This window comes from Anguilla rostrata, chromosome 5, assembly GCF_018555375.3.
Source record: "Anguilla rostrata isolate EN2019 chromosome 5, ASM1855537v3, whole genome shotgun sequence".
NCBI lineage: Eukaryota > Metazoa > Chordata > Actinopteri > Anguilliformes > Anguillidae > Anguilla > Anguilla rostrata.
In genome coordinates this window covers 61,515,633-61,532,916 of record NC_057937.1, presented here as the reverse complement: position 1 = coordinate 61,532,916, position 17,284 = coordinate 61,515,633, and the positions used below count along the sequence as shown (strand labels likewise).

The window sequence follows — 17,284 nt, the reverse complement described above, 5'->3', positions numbered from 1 at the left end:
TCTTTATCAATCTTTATCGACCGTGTGAGACAGTTATTTCACCACGGAAAACAGGACCCGAGCCCCGGACCGTTCTCAGTGAAGCCGGCTGATAAATTTCTTCACGTTCCGAAAAGCTCAGTGAGCACGTGCATCACCACACGCCCCTGTCGTGGGGACCGGCGGCATTTTAAACAAACAGGCGGGGGCAGGGGCGGGGGGGGGGGGCAGGAGCTTCATTCCTGCCTAGTGACACGGCGACACCGGCTGTCTTCTTATCTGGTGGAACTTTATACTCCCCCCCCCCCACCCCCTCCACCCACCCACTCCTCCTCGCCCCCCCTCTCTGGGGCTGATAACCTGGGTACATATGACAGCTGTTTACTGATGAAGTCACACAGAAAACGGAGAAGAGAGCTAAAGGCTGCAGACTGATCTGACCATGGGTGGGGCACGCGAGGGGTGGTGGTGGGGTGGGGGTGTGTGCGTGTGTGTGTGTGTGTGTGTGTGTGTGTGTGCTTGTTTGTGCGCGTGTGTGGGGGTGTGATGGTTGCCAGGCAGCAGCCACACCTCCCCTAATCCTACATTGTCCCCAAATGCCTCCTACATTCTACATTCTTTCCTTTTGCTGCTGCTAGCACTTTACTTCCATTTAATTTCCACAAAAAAGAGATTAAAAAAGACAAAGCACTACAGGATTCTTAAAAATCATACATTTGCAGGTAAAAAGCCATAAAAGGCTTATGGGTAGGACCGTGCCCTTCAAATGCTAATTCAGAAATTCCAATAAGAAAGGGGAAAGGCCACTAGCCTTAACTTCTCCTACACTTCCAGAATTTTCTCTGCAGATGACAGATTAATTCTCACTTAATTTCACAGACATTTTACCTGGTCTGGTGTCCTTGTTTAACTTCAGCCTATTTTTCTCTCTCTCTAAGGGAGTTAATCAATCACTTGTTTAAATTTGGGAGGGAAATTGTGTTTTTAACAAGGACACAAAGGGCAGAAGCAGTTTTCGCATTTTTTAAACGTTTTCTTTAATCACGGGATGTTTTTCCTACTCAAGTCTAACAAGCCCTCCCACACACGTTTAACCTTATCACATTATTTCTGAGAATTCTGATTAAAGACTTCACCAGAACCGTACGTTTGGGCACACGCCGCCTCTTAAAATGTCAGCGGGAGCCAATTTGTTCTTCAGAAAACAACAAAATAATTTTCCTGGTCCCCTGAGAAATACAAATTATAATAACATGCGGAGAGTGCAAAAAAAAACAAAAAACTTGCGTAATTGAATACAAAGCAATAGCACAGTCTGCTACTCAGAAGCCTCCACATATAACTACAGATTCCACACAAGAAGATGTGTTTTAAGCCACACTAAGAAATGACAATAACTCACAAAACTAAGTGTAGACTCTATTTTTTTTTTTTTTTTGTTTCATTCTTTGTTTTCAATTATCATCCAGGGTGCTTTAAAATATCATTTAGCCAGAGGATTTAGATCAGGGGCCTCAAGCCCCTGTCCTGGGGGGCCTCAAGCCCTTGTCCTGGGGGGCCACAGTCTCTGCTGGTTTTGATGATTTCCTTTCAATCAGCAGCCAATTGAAGCCTTGGAAACAAGGTGTGGAGCCTCTGCAGCCAATCACTGACTGGCATTAAGCACTAAGCGCAGGTCGTTCTGTACATTATTATCAGAGCTGAGTCCGATATGTTCACACATGGAAGCCCAGGCTAGTCTGGTCTGGTTCCGGAGGCTTGAGCAAGAGAGGATCATGTCTCCAGGTGCTTTTTAAACTGATAAATCGTTCCCCAATCCCCCCCCCCCCGAACATGCAAAGGGGGGCTGTTAACGTCATGGACCGACCACTCACCCTGGGTCCGGTCGAACCAGTCTCCCCGGGGTCGCCCTGAAAAACAAACAGCACTCATCACGCCTAACGGCACCGAAACCAGGTCTGCTTTGTAACACCATCACCGGAGGATCAGGACAAGGGGCTGCCGGTTTGAGGCTCATTCCTCTGCCTAGTTGGCTTTGCAGAGGTTAGGTCAGAATAGTGTTCACGTCACTGTGTGAACTAAACGGTGTTCTTGGCTAGAAATAGCTGTACAAAATAAGTATTGTATCTTACTGAACCTGTGTTTAGTAGTTGTCTATGACCATGAACTGCACTTCTTGTATGTCGCTTTGGATAAAAGCGTCTGCAAAATTAATGTAATGTAATGTAATGAGTCCTGGAGCAATGCCACTGATGCAGTTCCTGCAAGATGACAGGGTTGCAGTGTTGCAGCAACATCACAACAACATTACAGAAATGTCATGAAAGCCCTGCACTGTTATTATTATTATTATTATTATTATTATTATTATTAATAATCTACTTGGCAGACCCTGTTCCCAGACTGCCTCACGTGTCTGTCTTGGCACACACGATACAAACGAGCATGTCATGTGATTATGATGTCACGGTCCCATGTAAAGAAAGGAACACACAGAATGAAAAGAGTGAGACGATAAATCGCACAACAAAAAAATATCCAACCCAGGCAAACACACATCACATACAGAATGGACACAAAAGCAAAAGCAAACCTTGCCTAATCGTACAACACAGAACTCCTAACTCCTAACAAAGAACTGTATGAGAAGCCCAGGAGTGGCAAAAGAACAGCGGGAACCAGCCCAGCACACACGCGTGGGGTTACGCAGACTGCGATGCATTCCAGAGACCTCCGATCTCACGCATCGCATACACGCTGAAGAGCAACACGAGCCTCACACCCTGCAGGCCAGTATCAGGCTCAAGCGATCAAACTCCAAAAATCTGAGGCATTCGGTCAAATCAAACATGCTGGCTAGCTTCACAACTTCGACAAGTGGAAAATGTGATTTTTAATTTTATTTATTTATTTTCTTTTCTTTTGCGTTCTCTCACATCTGACTACAGTATCCACACACTGGTTTGACACGCCGGTGAACAGATGGGTCAGGCTTTTCTGGCCCCGCCCACTTCAAGCGTACAGTAGCAGTACTGCAGTCTGAGTCACTGACCTTTGACCCTTTGAAGCCTGGGGTCCCAGACTCGCCTTGTGCTCCCTGGCAGAGAGAGTAGCAGCAGAAAGAGACAGAGGAGAAAAGACATAAGGCGCCCTCTTCAGTCAGAAGAACAGAACTGCATATCAGTACCAATTACAAGTTTCCTCATGTCCGCTGTCATAATGTCCTTTGGGGACCATCCACACTCTAGAAAAGTGCACCTGTACTGCCCTAAATCTTCTAAAAAATCTTCTAAAAATATATACTGTACTTCATCCACAAACTCATTAAATAAGAAATTACTCTAACATCAAAACAAGCTCATCTTAAACTGTCGGTGAGCTCATTTCCTTCAATGCAGCATAAATCTTCCAAGTACTGGATCAGAGGATCCTTCACTAATGTGCATTAAAGGCAAATTGATTTAGTGTGTTTAGACTGTTTGTCAGGCGTGGTTACAGAAATGGTTGGAGAAGGTCCAGATTTTAAAGTGGGAAATTGAGAATTAAGTCAGAAACCAAGGCACTACTATCTACAATTGGGAGAGGAAAGATTGTCTAAAAGCTTTTTTTCTCTCACAATGCCAACATTGTGACATCCTGTGTTTGGAGTATGCTCCAGTTTGCCATATGTGTTTTCATAAAAACGTGTCCAGTCCGAAGAGTATGGAATCTGTAGACCAACTTTGCATAAGTTGAATGTTTACATATACCAACCACACGATGGCGCCAAATACTCACAACAATAGAGGTAGTGAAACAGAAGTGGAAACGCCACAGCAGGACCACGACAGATTTTTGATTAAACTAACTGCTCACATCCCAGATTTTTTATTCATGTCAACTGATCTGCGGGTGCTTGTGTGTTTTCCCTTTGGATTTCGTATTAATTCATAGACGTCATCGTGTGTGCTGTGATTGGACAGAGACAGACGCACTGACCTTCTGTCCCATGGGACCGGTCTCTCCTCGGGCGCCCTTCCCTGGGGGGCCCTGGTCACCCCGCTCCCCCTGTAGGGAATTAGAGGGGAGATATCCAGTCACATTACAGACATTAGATGTAGTAAAAACGTAAAGACTGCTCCATTAGCCCCCCCCCCCAATCCATAACCCCAGCCCGGCTCTCTGCTGGAATCATCCCTGGGGGGTGGGATCCCCATCCTGCCGCGTCCGATCCAGTCTGACCGCACCAAGCCCGAGTTTACTCGTTCCTTCTGGGCTGCTGGTTTTCCAAACCAGGAGGGGTTATGGTTTTGCCACAGGCATCTCCACTGTAACTGCCCAAACCAGCGCCCTCTAGAGGCAGATACCTGCATAACACCACAACACAACCCTGCCACCCTGCCACGCCCCCCCCCATAGCTCACAGACCTGAGCCGTGTGAAAAACAGCTTACATGCCTACCGTTGAGCATATAAAAATTAAGTATACTGGACGAGAAAGTTGTTAAGTAGGTGAAATGTAAGCGTGCTTAAAATCCCCGGGTGCTATACTTATTTCCAGGGTTTCGCCGAGTTGAACTCTCCGAGAACTCGGGAACCTGCCGGTTCGAGTTCCCAGCGCGGGGGACTTCAGCAGGGACTGCTTGAAGGACGCAGACGTAATCACGCTACTACGTCTAAAATGTGAGTTACTGGCTAAATGTAAACTAACAAAACGGGCCATCCAATACACTGGTTTACCCAAAGGCAATCCCAGGAGCACTGCTGAAACCAACACAGGGCCGCTCCCAGGAGATCTGGGGTTTCCCCCCGCAGTCTAAACAAATCCCTGCTTTCTCAAATGCCAAGTTTTCAGGATTAGTTTTTGGGACTTCATAATGGATGCTTTTCTATCACGCATCACATTTGCCCCATTCACTGCGGTCTGGGCCGCTTACAAAACTAAGGGTCACAGCATGCAGTACACAATAACCCCCACCCCATCTGTAGACAACCCTCCCGCAAACCCATCAGTGACCAGGTCCCCCCCCCTCATCCCAGGCTCCAGACCACCCCCCCTCAGAGCCCCATCTGCAGCCAGGTGCCCTCTTCCCGACCCCCAAACCCTCCCCCAGGTGCCCCAGCCCAACTCCAACAGACTGACAGATGCACATGCAAATTTGCCAAACAAATTGTCCGTAGTCGCCATACATGCACAGCCCAGCGCTACCACGCCAATCGGGTACTTCAGAAGCTAAACTGCGGTCCGATAGCCAGGACCCAAAACGCTGACAGTAACACAGTCTGCAGTGGTTCTGATTCTGTGGCCCTGGATCCTGACACAAATAAGATTGTAGAGGCATGTAAACGTGACTCTGAGCAGGACCGGGTCACGCCATGATTCCACACTTTCTTCCAAAACGGACCGACTCACCCAGCTGAGGCAACCGCTCGCACGGACTGTCGGATCACGTGCTGATTACCATCCAGATGGCCTGTTTTAGATCATATGCATCCCCCCCCCCTTAAAAGCTTTCCAGTTTATTCTTGGTTGTTTGATTAAATTACAGGACAAAAAAATTCTAAATCATGTCCAAGTTTCTGCAAGCACTGTATGTTGAAGGTTGCTGATAACGTTTATTTGAGTTATACACTGCTGAGTACAGCACATTGATAGTAACTGTTCTTCGTCTATAAAACCAAAAGTACTGAACATTGATGGTTAGTGCCACTTGTCTTTAAGCTACAGTATAGTACTGATTCTGAATGTTGATGGTAACCGTTTCATGGTAATCACTCTAAGTGCTGACGGTGCGTTGATGGTAATCGCTCTAAGTGCTACAGTAAATCTACCTACCTTGGTTCCAGGTAGCCCTGGTAGACCAGGATCTCCTTGAGGTCCCATGTATCCAGGCTCCCCCTGAAAACAAGCAGTCAGAATCACTAACAGTGCATACACACACACACGCTCACACACACGCCCACACACGACACACATGCTCGCACACACACGCCCACACACATAGGCACACACACGGGCACATGCTCATGCTCACACACACGCCCACACACACTCACATGTACACACTCATGCACACTTGCATGCACATGCACACACACACACCAGGAACCAGTGTTTTCCTTTACAGCTTGAAAAGTAAAGTGCACATCACATATTCTTTTGGCAAGGTAATACAGATTACTTCAAAGCATTCCATGTCCTAAAATGTTTAATGTCAACATTAATCCATTTATTGCTTTATTTTGATTTAATCTATTTAGCAAGTTAATGCATTCAGTATGCCACCATGCTAATTAATTTGCTATTTTTAATATCCCACAGCTGGAAGTTTAACTTGATTACATTTACACAATGGGGCTAAGTAAACTGTTCCATAGTTCCTCCCGTTTAACTAAATTATGCTTAATGCTTTTATTCGCTCTGGAAAGATGCACTCAAAGCCAATTCTGCTGGCGGCACAATTAAACCGTATTGACTGACACATCAGTGGCACTTAAAACTTTACAATCTTCACCGATTATCAGCAATCACGTCTGCTCGGCATGATTGACAGGTATGAAAGCTATAGAAGACTGACTACTAGTCTGTAATAGCACAGGAAAACTAAACTTAACCAGTATTCTCTATAGATCTAATGCCTGCCTTAAGTCTGTTAACCGTTAGACGTTAAGGCAGTAAGTGTGGTAGTTTAGACATTACATTACAGGCATTTAGCAGACGCTCTTACCCAAAGCGACTTACACAACTTTCACACAGCATTTACACTGCATCCATTTATACAGCTGGATATATAGTGAAGCAATGCAGATTGGGTACCTTGCTCAAGGATACAACGGCTGTGTCCTACCCGAGAATCAAACCTGCGACCTTTTGGTTACAAGACCAGTTCCTAACCCATTATACTACACTGCCACCCGTTGAAAATAAAAGTGAAAAGGACCATTTGGTCAACAGATCATTGTTGAATCACAGAAAAAGTTAAAATCAGTAATCTGTTAAACAGATAGTGTGTCTCCTCATACTTTTACCGCACAAGCAACAACCTGCATACACAACCGAAACAACTTCTAGAGTGTCAATCAGCTTCAAGTAAATACTGCCTCACGGTGGTGACTCACGTGCACTGCGCCTGGAGAGTGTCTAATGAATTAATATCCAGTGCGTAGTAAGCAAAAGTATTAAAGAACAGCGGGGAAAACTCCAAATTGAGTTCAGACCCTTTTCCCAGAGCGCTGTAAAGCAGGCCACCGCTCGCACGTTTTAGGACCGACGCGCCTCAGTCCGTAATTACCATTCATCTCGGACTGTCCCGTTTTAATTTGAAGGCTGAGTGCACAGGTTCCATTACGGAAAAGGGTCTCGGACAGCCCGAGCGTCTGCGAGAGAAAGTCTGTTAAGGGCCCTGTACCATCCCCACTCTGCATTAAAGCAGTAACGGGGAACCGGAGACTAAACTACCTTATTCTGCCACTTTGAGCAACGGAAGATTCCAACTGCATCTCTCACTCTCTCTCGCTCGCTCGCTCGCTCTCCAAAAATACCGCAAACGCTGCAAGATAGCAAACTGATTTGATCAAGGGAAATTCGGATGATGTGTGCAAGTTTATGGAATCCTAAAGGCTTTTGCACCTGTATGTGCGAAGCCATTTATGATTCCATAAACCTGTTTACGGTGTTAGGATTCCATAAACCCATCTTGGTTACAGCATGCCCCTGTGTTTTCAACAAATATTTTTGTCTCCCATTACAGAAAAAACAACATGGCCATATGTACTGGAAGCAGGGATTCAAGGCTCCATAAACGCCTGCAGAGTAAAGTGCAGAACTGCATCCATCAGATGTTAAAAGCAGTGAGCCCCCAGCCCAGGACTTCAGCTGCAGGGAAAGCATGCAATCATCACATTAGCGCTGCGTCACAACACATAAAACACAGCCAGACAAGAGCCTGGGATTAGAAAGGGGAAAGCGTTTTAAAGAGCAAACTGCGGTAGGTAAACAATCTCATGGTGCAAAAAAAAAAAAAAAAAAAAACCTCTCCATCTCATGCCAATCGCACCTTTCTTCCTAAACTAGCACCAATGTCATTAAACAAACACCTTTGCTGCCTTTTATGTGACACTATGTGAGGTACATAACCTTTTTTTTGCGTTTAATCCGAAAATAAGATGTGAATGCACACTGCCACCTACAGGACTGACTGCGTGTAGAATGGGTGGAACGTTGGTTGGGGCTGGCAGTGTGATGTCACAATGGTAGTTACCTTAATTCCAGGAAGTCCAGGCAGCCCAGGAAGTCCTGGTTCTCCCTACACACAGGAAAAGTTTGAGCCATTAAAAGGAAGCTCTTCTGTGAGTGTGACCCTACTGCAGAGCATACAATGCTCTTGGAAAGCAAAAACTTAAAATTGAGAAACTTAATGGACTGGATCCTCATTCCAAAGCCATTCGTTTTCAACAACACCTCAGCCTTCCTTCAGACCAAAGAAAACATCAATCACTTAAAACGTTGTTGTCTGGGGGTGTTCATTTGCAGACAAGAAAATGCTTTTACCAAGGAGCCAGGCAATCAACAAATGCGCAGACCAAAAAATCAATGTTGAACTACAAGCCCCAGAAGGGTGATGGGTTGCATAAGCAACTGGTGGGACCTGCTGCAACATATACATTTTGTAATTATATGCTGATCACCCAGTTCCTTAATAACACCATTAATAACCCCATTGTCTCATTTCAGAGAAATACTGACAGAAGTCTCTGTGCGCTACTGATGGAAAAATTAACACCAGAGAGAGAGAGACAGAGAGAGAGAGAGAGAGAGCTGAACTGATGATGTAGTGCTTTTGGACACTCATCCATGTGTGATCAGTCACAGCTGATTCTTAAAGACACCTTGCAAAGCACAGGTGAGCATGTTATCAACCAGCACATATTCACACACACTGCCAAGAGTACTATAACAAAAATCTCCAAACAATGATACAAGGACCCGGAGAAATTTTTTGAGAACATCACGTACTGACCTGTAATGGGTATCATAATAAGGGACAAATCAAATGCAAAAAAAAAAAAACCAGCATGTAAATAAAAGCATGTCTTATTCAAATGTGTGCCGTGTAGAATGGTGCGTTAGCTTAGCCCAGTGTTATTAGCATGGCTGTTAGGCCTTGGAGTTGCAGCATCACATCATAAGCAGCTTCATGCAGTTGTGTGTGTGTGTGTGTGTGTGTGTGTGTGTGTGTGTGTGTATTCAATCTAACAGCAGCACACTTTCTTTCTTGACTTCGAGTAACAAACTAGGCCAAGAGCTTTCTATTTTTTTTTTTGTTTCTTCCACATGTCTGATTCAACCTGTTTTTTTGTTTTTCAGGAATTACTGAAACATGCCGAAAAACAGACAGAGATGCTGCATCACTGCTTAAATAACAAGGCACACAGAGCCTTGACCGAGCGTGGGCTTTAGGTGTGGGGTGCGGAACTCCACACAGTTTGCGTGTGGGAGGACGGGGGGGCCGGTTTCACCAGCGTGCAGGTGCAATACTGCAGTGTTACAGTACCTTACGTCCCTCTTTCCCTGGCAGTCCTGGCTCGCCCTGTAAGAGAGAGTGGGGGAGGGGAGAGAGAGAGAGCAAATGAGTGTGGAAAGGAAAGAAGGATAGAATGAGAGTGGGGGAGAGGAGAAAGGGAGAGAATGAGAGAGTGAGGAAAGGAGAGGGAGAGAATGTGAGAGGGTGAGAGGAGAGAGGGAGAGGACAGAAGAAGAGGAATAAGAGGGAGAATGCAGGAAGAAAGGAGGGAGGAGAGTGGGAAAGATAAAGGAACAGATGGAGTGAGGAAGAGACAGAGCGCAGGAGAGAAGGACATAAGAAAAGATGGGAAAGAGTACAAGCGGCACATTAGCAAAGAAAAAGTGAAATGTGAGAATATTATATATGAATTCATTTGGGCACGAGCGATCTGTCCCGGAGAGGGGGGGAAATTTCCTGAAATGACTGAACATGACTCACCTTGATCCCAGCAGCTGACGAGCCTGCATCCCCCTGGAACAGATCAGAGCATCAGCTTCACACAGGGCAGGTAAACACACTGTCACGTTCGGTCTGCCGGGCAAGCGGATTGGTCCCGGCGATGCGGACTGCTGGAGACAACACACGCACCTGGGCTGCGTTAATTAATCAGCCCAGGTGCTTAAAAGTGTTGTTTCTCTCCACACTCCAGGGCCGAGTCCAGGAGTACACACCGAGACAGTGAGTTTTTGAGTTTTGTTTTTTCCCCCCAAAACAAAACTAAAGTAAACCCGCTGCTGAAAACCTGGTCAGCTGAAAAGTGGACCAGCTATGAGCAGCAAGCTGAAAAGCTGCCACTCACAGTTTTGCTTTCTTTTGTCTTAGTTATTTTAGTTTGTTGTGTTAGTTTATTATTTTTGAAAGATGAAGCCGTCTGCTTATTTGATTTTGTGTTGGTGTGCACCCTCCCCAGCCAGGAGAGGAAGCTACGGTGACAAGGCAGGTCTGTTGGGTGTTACGAAGAAAAACTGGGGGAAACGATAGGTTAAAAACATTGGTTCCACTGGGAACATATTCTAGGCAGAAGTGCTCGTATGAATGTGACTCCTTGAGAAGGTCTGCTTGTTCACACAGCTGAGAGCCGAACCGGAGAGCATGCGCTGTACACACGTGTGCCTTCAATGTGCTGGAGGTTACACAGGTGTCTCAGTCTGGTCATCCTTTTCCACCGTAAGCCAATTACAGTTCAGTATCACTGGCAGCAGAACACGCGAGTGGGGAGTTTTGTAATGTTAGCAGGATCGGTGAGTTGCCGGAAGGAAGCTGGGGGAAAAAAAGCATTAAAAAGCACAGAGTGGAGAATGAGCTAAACACATCTGTCTGGGGTTGAGTCAGCCAGCCAATGAAAATGGTCCGCTGCAAGGGACAGACACACACAATGCCATTACAAGTTAGCTTCTCCCTCTGGCACACGATGCTTGTTCTTGTTTGCCAAATGATGTCACTGTCCCGTAGGCTATTCAGCACTCACCCTGGTTTGGGATGATTAACAATGAGTGTGTGCTGTACTGGTGCAAAATTAAAAAAAAACTACATTTGAATACACAAAAGACATATTTTGCTGCATATCAAATGGACTAAAATGGTAAATGGACTGCATTTATATAGCGCTTTTATCCAAAGCGCTTTACAATTGATACCTCTCATTCACCAGAGCATTTAGGGGTTAGGTGTCTTGCTCAGGGACACTTCGACACGCCCTGGGTGGGGATCGAACCGGCAACCCTCCAACTGCCAGACAACCGCTCTTACCTCCTGAGCTATGTCGCCCCTATATCAGTAAGAGTGCAATTAATATGCAACCAACTTCTAATACAGTCCAGTCGGAATTTGGCTAATTAGTTCAGAATGGTTGTTAACTTTGCTGTAAATCAAACATACAATCGCTGCCATCATGAACTCCACAACTTCTGGGCAGTTGAACTTGACATTAGTGGGGCGCGCGCGCGCACACAAGCGCACCCGTGCGGCCGCACATGATTAATAAATAATTAATGAAACGAAAAATCGGAGATTTTTGAGATTTGAGAGAACGGATGAGGCCCTGCGGCCACTTTTAACCGCGGAGACCACGGCACAGTCGGGCTCGCACTGCAGTCCCCCGTCCAGGTCGCCTGTGCAGTTGCCAGCCGGCGACTCAGCGCAACGAAGTGCCATTTACGCAGAGGGGCCACGAACGAACAAGCTTTTAGAAATACCATAAATATTCATTAGTACACAAAAACAAAAACAAAAAACACACAGACACATATATAGTATCCAGCAATAGCCTGTCCTTAACGACCATTATCTACAAAAAGCGACATTACGCGGGAAACCTGGAATATTAAAATCTCCATCTCCTGGGAGCTGATAAAATCTGATCTTGCGGAGTCTCTGCGATATAATGCGGACAAGAGGACACAACCATCCACCACAGGTTGAGAATGGGCCAGCGGCCGGCAGGGGCGGATATTCTGCACATAAGAGACGGTGGAATATATCCTTTATGAGAGCCGTTAATCACAATTTCGGAGACACTAAACTGCATTGACAGCCACATCTGGATAGTGGGGTTTTTTACGACCTCGTTTACATTTTTATATGGATGTTTCTCGCAAATTATCACTCGCCTGTTACGTGACTAACGAGGTCCCGCGCTGACAGCAGACTAGTGAGTGGCGGGAGCTTCTTCACACCACACACGCGCTCAGGGGAAATAGTTATCCAAGCCAGCGCACAATGTCAGCGTTACCATACGGATTACACGTAAAATGTATGAGTAAATTTACGGAGTACCGTTGGGACACAAGCAAAAGTTGGCGATCGCCACCAAATAAAAATGACCTTGTGGGGAGTTTCACGGAAACGTCTCCCAAACCAAAATTAGAGCGCATTAATTTACGACAGCTACAGTGTTCGCATTGGGAGTCCATAACGAGAACAGAATCACACATCAAACAAATCTATCTAGCGAGCGGAATGCTACTGGTAGGCCTATTTATTTCAGTAACTTAGCGACGATCTCCTCCGTTCGCCAGGGAAGCATTACTGGGTGAAATTCACATCACGCCGAGAAAGTTTCAGAATATAAATCTATCGACCAGTGATTATGTTGTTCATTCTTCCGGGAGTGTAACATGCTCGGGGGCTGTGGGGGTAAGCCGCGAGGTTGCTGCTTCAGGTATCTGGCCAAGCACTGATGCGGTACCGTTAAGAATGACACTAAATTATGAATTGCTTCATGAAGATATCCAGATTGCAGTCACGTGTAAAAAAAAAAACCGTTCCCCAGGATAAGGCCATCTCTTAAGGTCATAAATAATGTAAAATAAATATATAAATAACTGAGCAGCTGTTTCTGGACGAACTGTAGTTATGGAGATGTACAAAACCCGCATTGCCAATGCTGATGGCTGAGCTGGGCGCGAGCCAGATGGATTTACGCGCTCGAGAACTCAAGTACAGCGGCGCTCTTTTATGGCCGATGTTTTCACAGCCCAGAAATCAGGCTTTATTTGTTGTGGGAATTTGTGTAGTTCTTTATTTCTTTTTTATTTATTCATTTTTTTTCTGGCGTTGCATTAAAATTCTGCGACTGAATAAGCTCATTTGGAAAGGCTTCTTTTGAGTCACACATAATTTCACACCCCGTTAAATATTTACACATCACACGCAACGGAAATTGTCTGGAGGAACCCAGTACCAATGCGTGAACTCTGGACTGCGAATCCAAATAAAATTTTTACTAAGCCAGAAAAGAAAGAAAAAAAAAAAGAGCAAGACAAAGTAAATGCTGTTATTTTTTATATACGAGTAGTTTGACTTCAACTGTCCGATTTCACCACATTAAGAATTAGGCACATGAATATGATTAAACCAGTGAACCAGTTTAATACTGACTAAAAATTCAAAACACTCTAATCAGAGCATTTTAGTTTTATGTGACTAGTTCAGCCAATCAGATATAGCATAACCAACAAGTACAACAGTAAGCACACTGTAGAATAGTATCTTTTCCTACACATCTTCAGATGCTGGTCCAGAAACCGTCAAAACATACTGTAACGTTCGATAGAACGAAGACAGGAAGCAGCCTGTCAGCATAGTTTATGATGAAAGGGTGTAACCCCAGAAAGAGTGGTTATTTGTGATTGAGGGTGGCCACTGAGTGCATTCTACATGAGCACCTGCACATGCCAGACCACCAAACATAAATCTTCCTCATATTAAATTCCGACAACTACAACTTTCAATTTAGAATCTAGACATTCGTCAAATGCTTTCAGCATAAGCAGCCATCACTAGAGCTTGAGATTGGCAAAGTTTCATTCAAATAACTACCACTGACAAAGGCCTCAAGACCTGACCTAAAACAAAGAGAGATTGATTCACTTAATTTTTCATAAATATAGACACGAGGTGTCATCTGAAAACATGAGATTGTTTTTATCTTCAATCTGTGTTATGTGTCTTAATATGGTCCCTGTCGGTCCCGTTAAGAGGTCACTTCCAGCTCCTTTGTGAGGTCACTGGCGGCACCTTTGTGACGTCACTGTCGGTGCCTTTCTGAGGTCACTGCTGGTCCCTTCAGCTTTGCCCAGCTGGTACACATCAACAGAATGCAGTGCTAATCAGCTGATTCCCAGGCTCCTCATGCAGTCAATTTCCAGGCCTGGAAAAAGGGGCCCCAGATGCACAAAATCGAGCAAGCGTGAGGTCTCACCTTCTCCCCCAGCTCTCCTTTAGGCCCGTCTTCTCCCATGTCACCCTGCAAGAGAGACACAAAGAGCAGCAGTCACCCTGACAGAAGCCTGAATGAACACACTTCTCTCCAACACAGGGCTGCCCAACCCTGTTCCTGGAGATCTACCATCCTGTAGGTTTCCACTCAAACAGTAACAAAGCAGACCTCATTCCACAGCTATATTGAACTACTAAACAGCTACCAAAAAAGTTTCACAAGTATTTTATGGTTATATTTAGACCTAAAATGTTACTTCTATCACCTTATCAATAAATAACAAGATTGCTAATGAGGTGAGACATTTACTAATTTCGAGATTTGCCAATGTGGTAAGACAATTTCACTTGTCAAGCAAAAATCAACTTAAGATAAGCTAATATTTTGCACTTGATAGGGAAAAAAAACATGTTAAGTCTCATAACAGAAGAGCAGGTTTTTTTTGGAATGATTTTTTTTCTTCTTCAAAATTCAGTGTTCTAGAACTCTCTGCTTTCAATTGGCAGTAGTGATTGTTACATCAGCATTAGAATGTTCAGTTAAGAGCATTCTAATCACATTAGATGTCTGATCTCACACCTTAAAAAGCTAAGCTTGCCAATGCCCAAAAGGCTAAAAGCCTGCATACATGGGTGCTGCATTTGGCCCCAGTCAAGCAGACCTGTTGTATCACATGAGCACGGAGCTGTATCACATGATCCAATGCTATGTCTGTGAACTAGCAGATTCCCTCGAGGAGTGTGCTTTTTAAATTAGGGGCTCTCCTACTCAGAAATAAGAGCCCAGGCTCTCTGATACCTGCACAGCACCACATGCTGGGATGTTGGGAACCCAACCCATCCCGCTATTAATGTGACCCAGGAGCCAATATAAAGGTCTTTTGTCTCTCCTCCTCCTCATTCCATACCCAGACCTGTTATCATTTCAGGATTACCATCCACAGTCCGCTGTCACAAAGCCGATTAGCCAGATAAGCGAGAACAAACAGGGAAAGAGAGATTTCCCAGAAGCCAAAGCAAGGTTCAATGAACTTAATTAAGGTTTTACCTTCTCCCCCCGTTCTCCCATTTCACCCTGAGAGAGAGAGAGAGAGGTGTAATTTTAAACAGTCACCTTGTGATAAAAGGAATAATGAAATGACTGTCATATGGGACAGATTGTTTTTTTTGGCATAAATTCATATTAAATTAGAAAAGGAGCATCTCACATTTCAGTGAGATATTCTAGTTTTGCTGTCAGAAAAACAAATGGGACTTGATGCTCAAGGTTATATTTAAAGTAATTCACTAGATTTAAATAAACACTCTCCCTCCAGGACAAAATTAACAACAAAAAGTTAGATGACACAGGCTCGATAGGAGTCTTTCTTGATCATTAAAAAACAAATATGTTCTCCCTAAAAAAACATGCATTTATTACACATTTTGTATGGTCATAGGTACACATGCTAGTAGATAAATTTTTTGGTTCATTCCAAATCATTAACAAACCCATGTCCTAACCTTTCTTCAAGCTGCTAAATACAACCGTAAACTTGTCTCAACCCTTAGACGTACCGTTTTCCTAACCCTAACCCTAGTTGTACCCTAGTTTGAGCCCTAAACCCTAATTGAAGCCATTGGTACTTTTGAAAACATCAGAAAACCCATTTAAAAATGATGGAAAACAAGGTAAATATCATGAATACTATAATTCAAATGCAATATAACATGTATGAGGTCGTTTAACTCTTGCCTGGATGTGATGGAATATTAAATAACGTTGAATAAGCAGCAGATTCACAAAGCATTCACCCACAGGCCTTCAATAGCGCAAACCGCAACCAACTGCCAGAAATAGAATTCCGTTTTTATTTAAAATTTAAAATACTTGGAGCCAGGATGAAGCCAGAAAGACACATGGTCGAGTAAAACTGTGGAAAATTGCGTTGGGCACCGGCGATGGTGACAGGACTTTGCTTTCGTCTTTCTAGATTCCAAAATTCCACTGGAAATTCAAACTGTTTCCACGCAGTCTTAACCAATACTGCCTTTAAAGGAAATTGTGCCTAAAAATAAGAATTGGATAGCCACAATAACGCAACAGGCCTGGGTGCCATTCGCTTAAACTCGTGATAAATGCCACAACTTATAAATCACATGACAGACGACTATAAATTGCCACGCTTATGATTCTTCTACCAGCGTTTCCCTTCTAAAATGAGTAAGGCTCATAAGCATGAATCTCTATCTGAGATCAGTCATTTATCTTGTTCCCCAAGCACTGTTTAATGCTAAGAAGTGCCCTGCTTTGCTTATCTTCATTTTGTTATCCGTGAATGGCGATCAAACTGATAACGGCTTCCATTGTTGGCTTTTTTTTTTTACATTTTACTTTCTCCTTCAGGGAAACGTTAGAGGGCTGTAATGCTAATCTAATGGGAAAGACTAATGCCTCAGCCAGTAATAAAAGAAAAAAGTTTGGACTCAGATCGTTGGGTTCCTGGTCTCAGACACGAGTCCGGTTCTCAATGCACTGGGTCACAGGCCCTGAGGTTCCATTTTAAAAATGATCTTTTTCTTTTTTTTTAAGCAGAGGAAATGGCGTGTTTCCACCTCTGCCCCAGAGCGAGGCTTCGGGAATGAGAGTTAAGAGTCAGACGGAACCAAACTAGAAGCTCTGATGCTCGGGGACAGCCAGGTCACGGTAACCTTTGGTGCGTTCGCGAGCTCCTGTTTCTCCCCGCTACCCTCTTCTGTCCATTTAGAGCGCGGAGGAGCACGCACTGTCCTCTGAAACTCTATGGCGGCACGATGTATATATATAGAATCATGTTTTTTTATTTTTTAAAGTGCCTTAACAGGATGAACCACCCAGCAACCCAGCAGATAGTTTTAAAGACTTCCAACTCACCTTCAGTCCATCAACGCCAGGCAGTCCTGGGGGGCCGATCGCTCCCTAGAAACAAAAAAAAAAAAAAGCCATCAGTGACAAAGATTTATAGGCCGTATTCAATCTCCAGAGCATAGCAGCTTAGCCTCCAGGCTTGTCCAGCATTCAAA

General features: G+C 44.5%; 1 protein-coding gene across 13 annotated transcripts in view; it reads right to left on the bottom strand.

Annotated features, from left to right (window-relative positions):
* LOC135255852 (collagen alpha-1(XXV) chain-like) overlaps positions 1 to 17,284 on the bottom strand; it is a 59,746-nt gene that overhangs the window by 19,069 nt on the left and 23,393 nt on the right. For 10 of the 13 annotated variants that reach the window (XM_064337578.1, XM_064337565.1, XM_064337571.1 and 7 more), the window contains exons 7-16: positions 17,136 to 17,180; positions 15,291 to 15,317; positions 14,226 to 14,270; positions 9,962 to 9,994; positions 9,512 to 9,547; positions 8,219 to 8,263; positions 5,794 to 5,856; positions 3,958 to 4,026; positions 3,032 to 3,076; positions 1,854 to 1,889 (exon numbers count right to left, since the gene is read on the bottom strand). In XM_064337578.1, coding sequence (XP_064193648.1) covers positions 1,854 to 1,889; positions 3,032 to 3,076; positions 3,958 to 4,026; positions 5,794 to 5,856; positions 8,219 to 8,263; positions 9,512 to 9,547; positions 9,962 to 9,994; positions 14,226 to 14,270; positions 15,291 to 15,317; positions 17,136 to 17,180 — 444 coding nt within the window. The remainder of the gene's footprint in view (positions 1 to 1,853; positions 1,890 to 3,031; positions 3,077 to 3,957; positions 4,027 to 5,793; positions 5,857 to 8,218; positions 8,264 to 9,511; positions 9,548 to 9,961; positions 9,995 to 14,225; positions 14,271 to 15,290; positions 15,318 to 17,135; positions 17,181 to 17,284) is intronic. The other 3 variants (XM_064337573.1, XM_064337576.1, XM_064337570.1) reach the window with 2 other exon arrangements.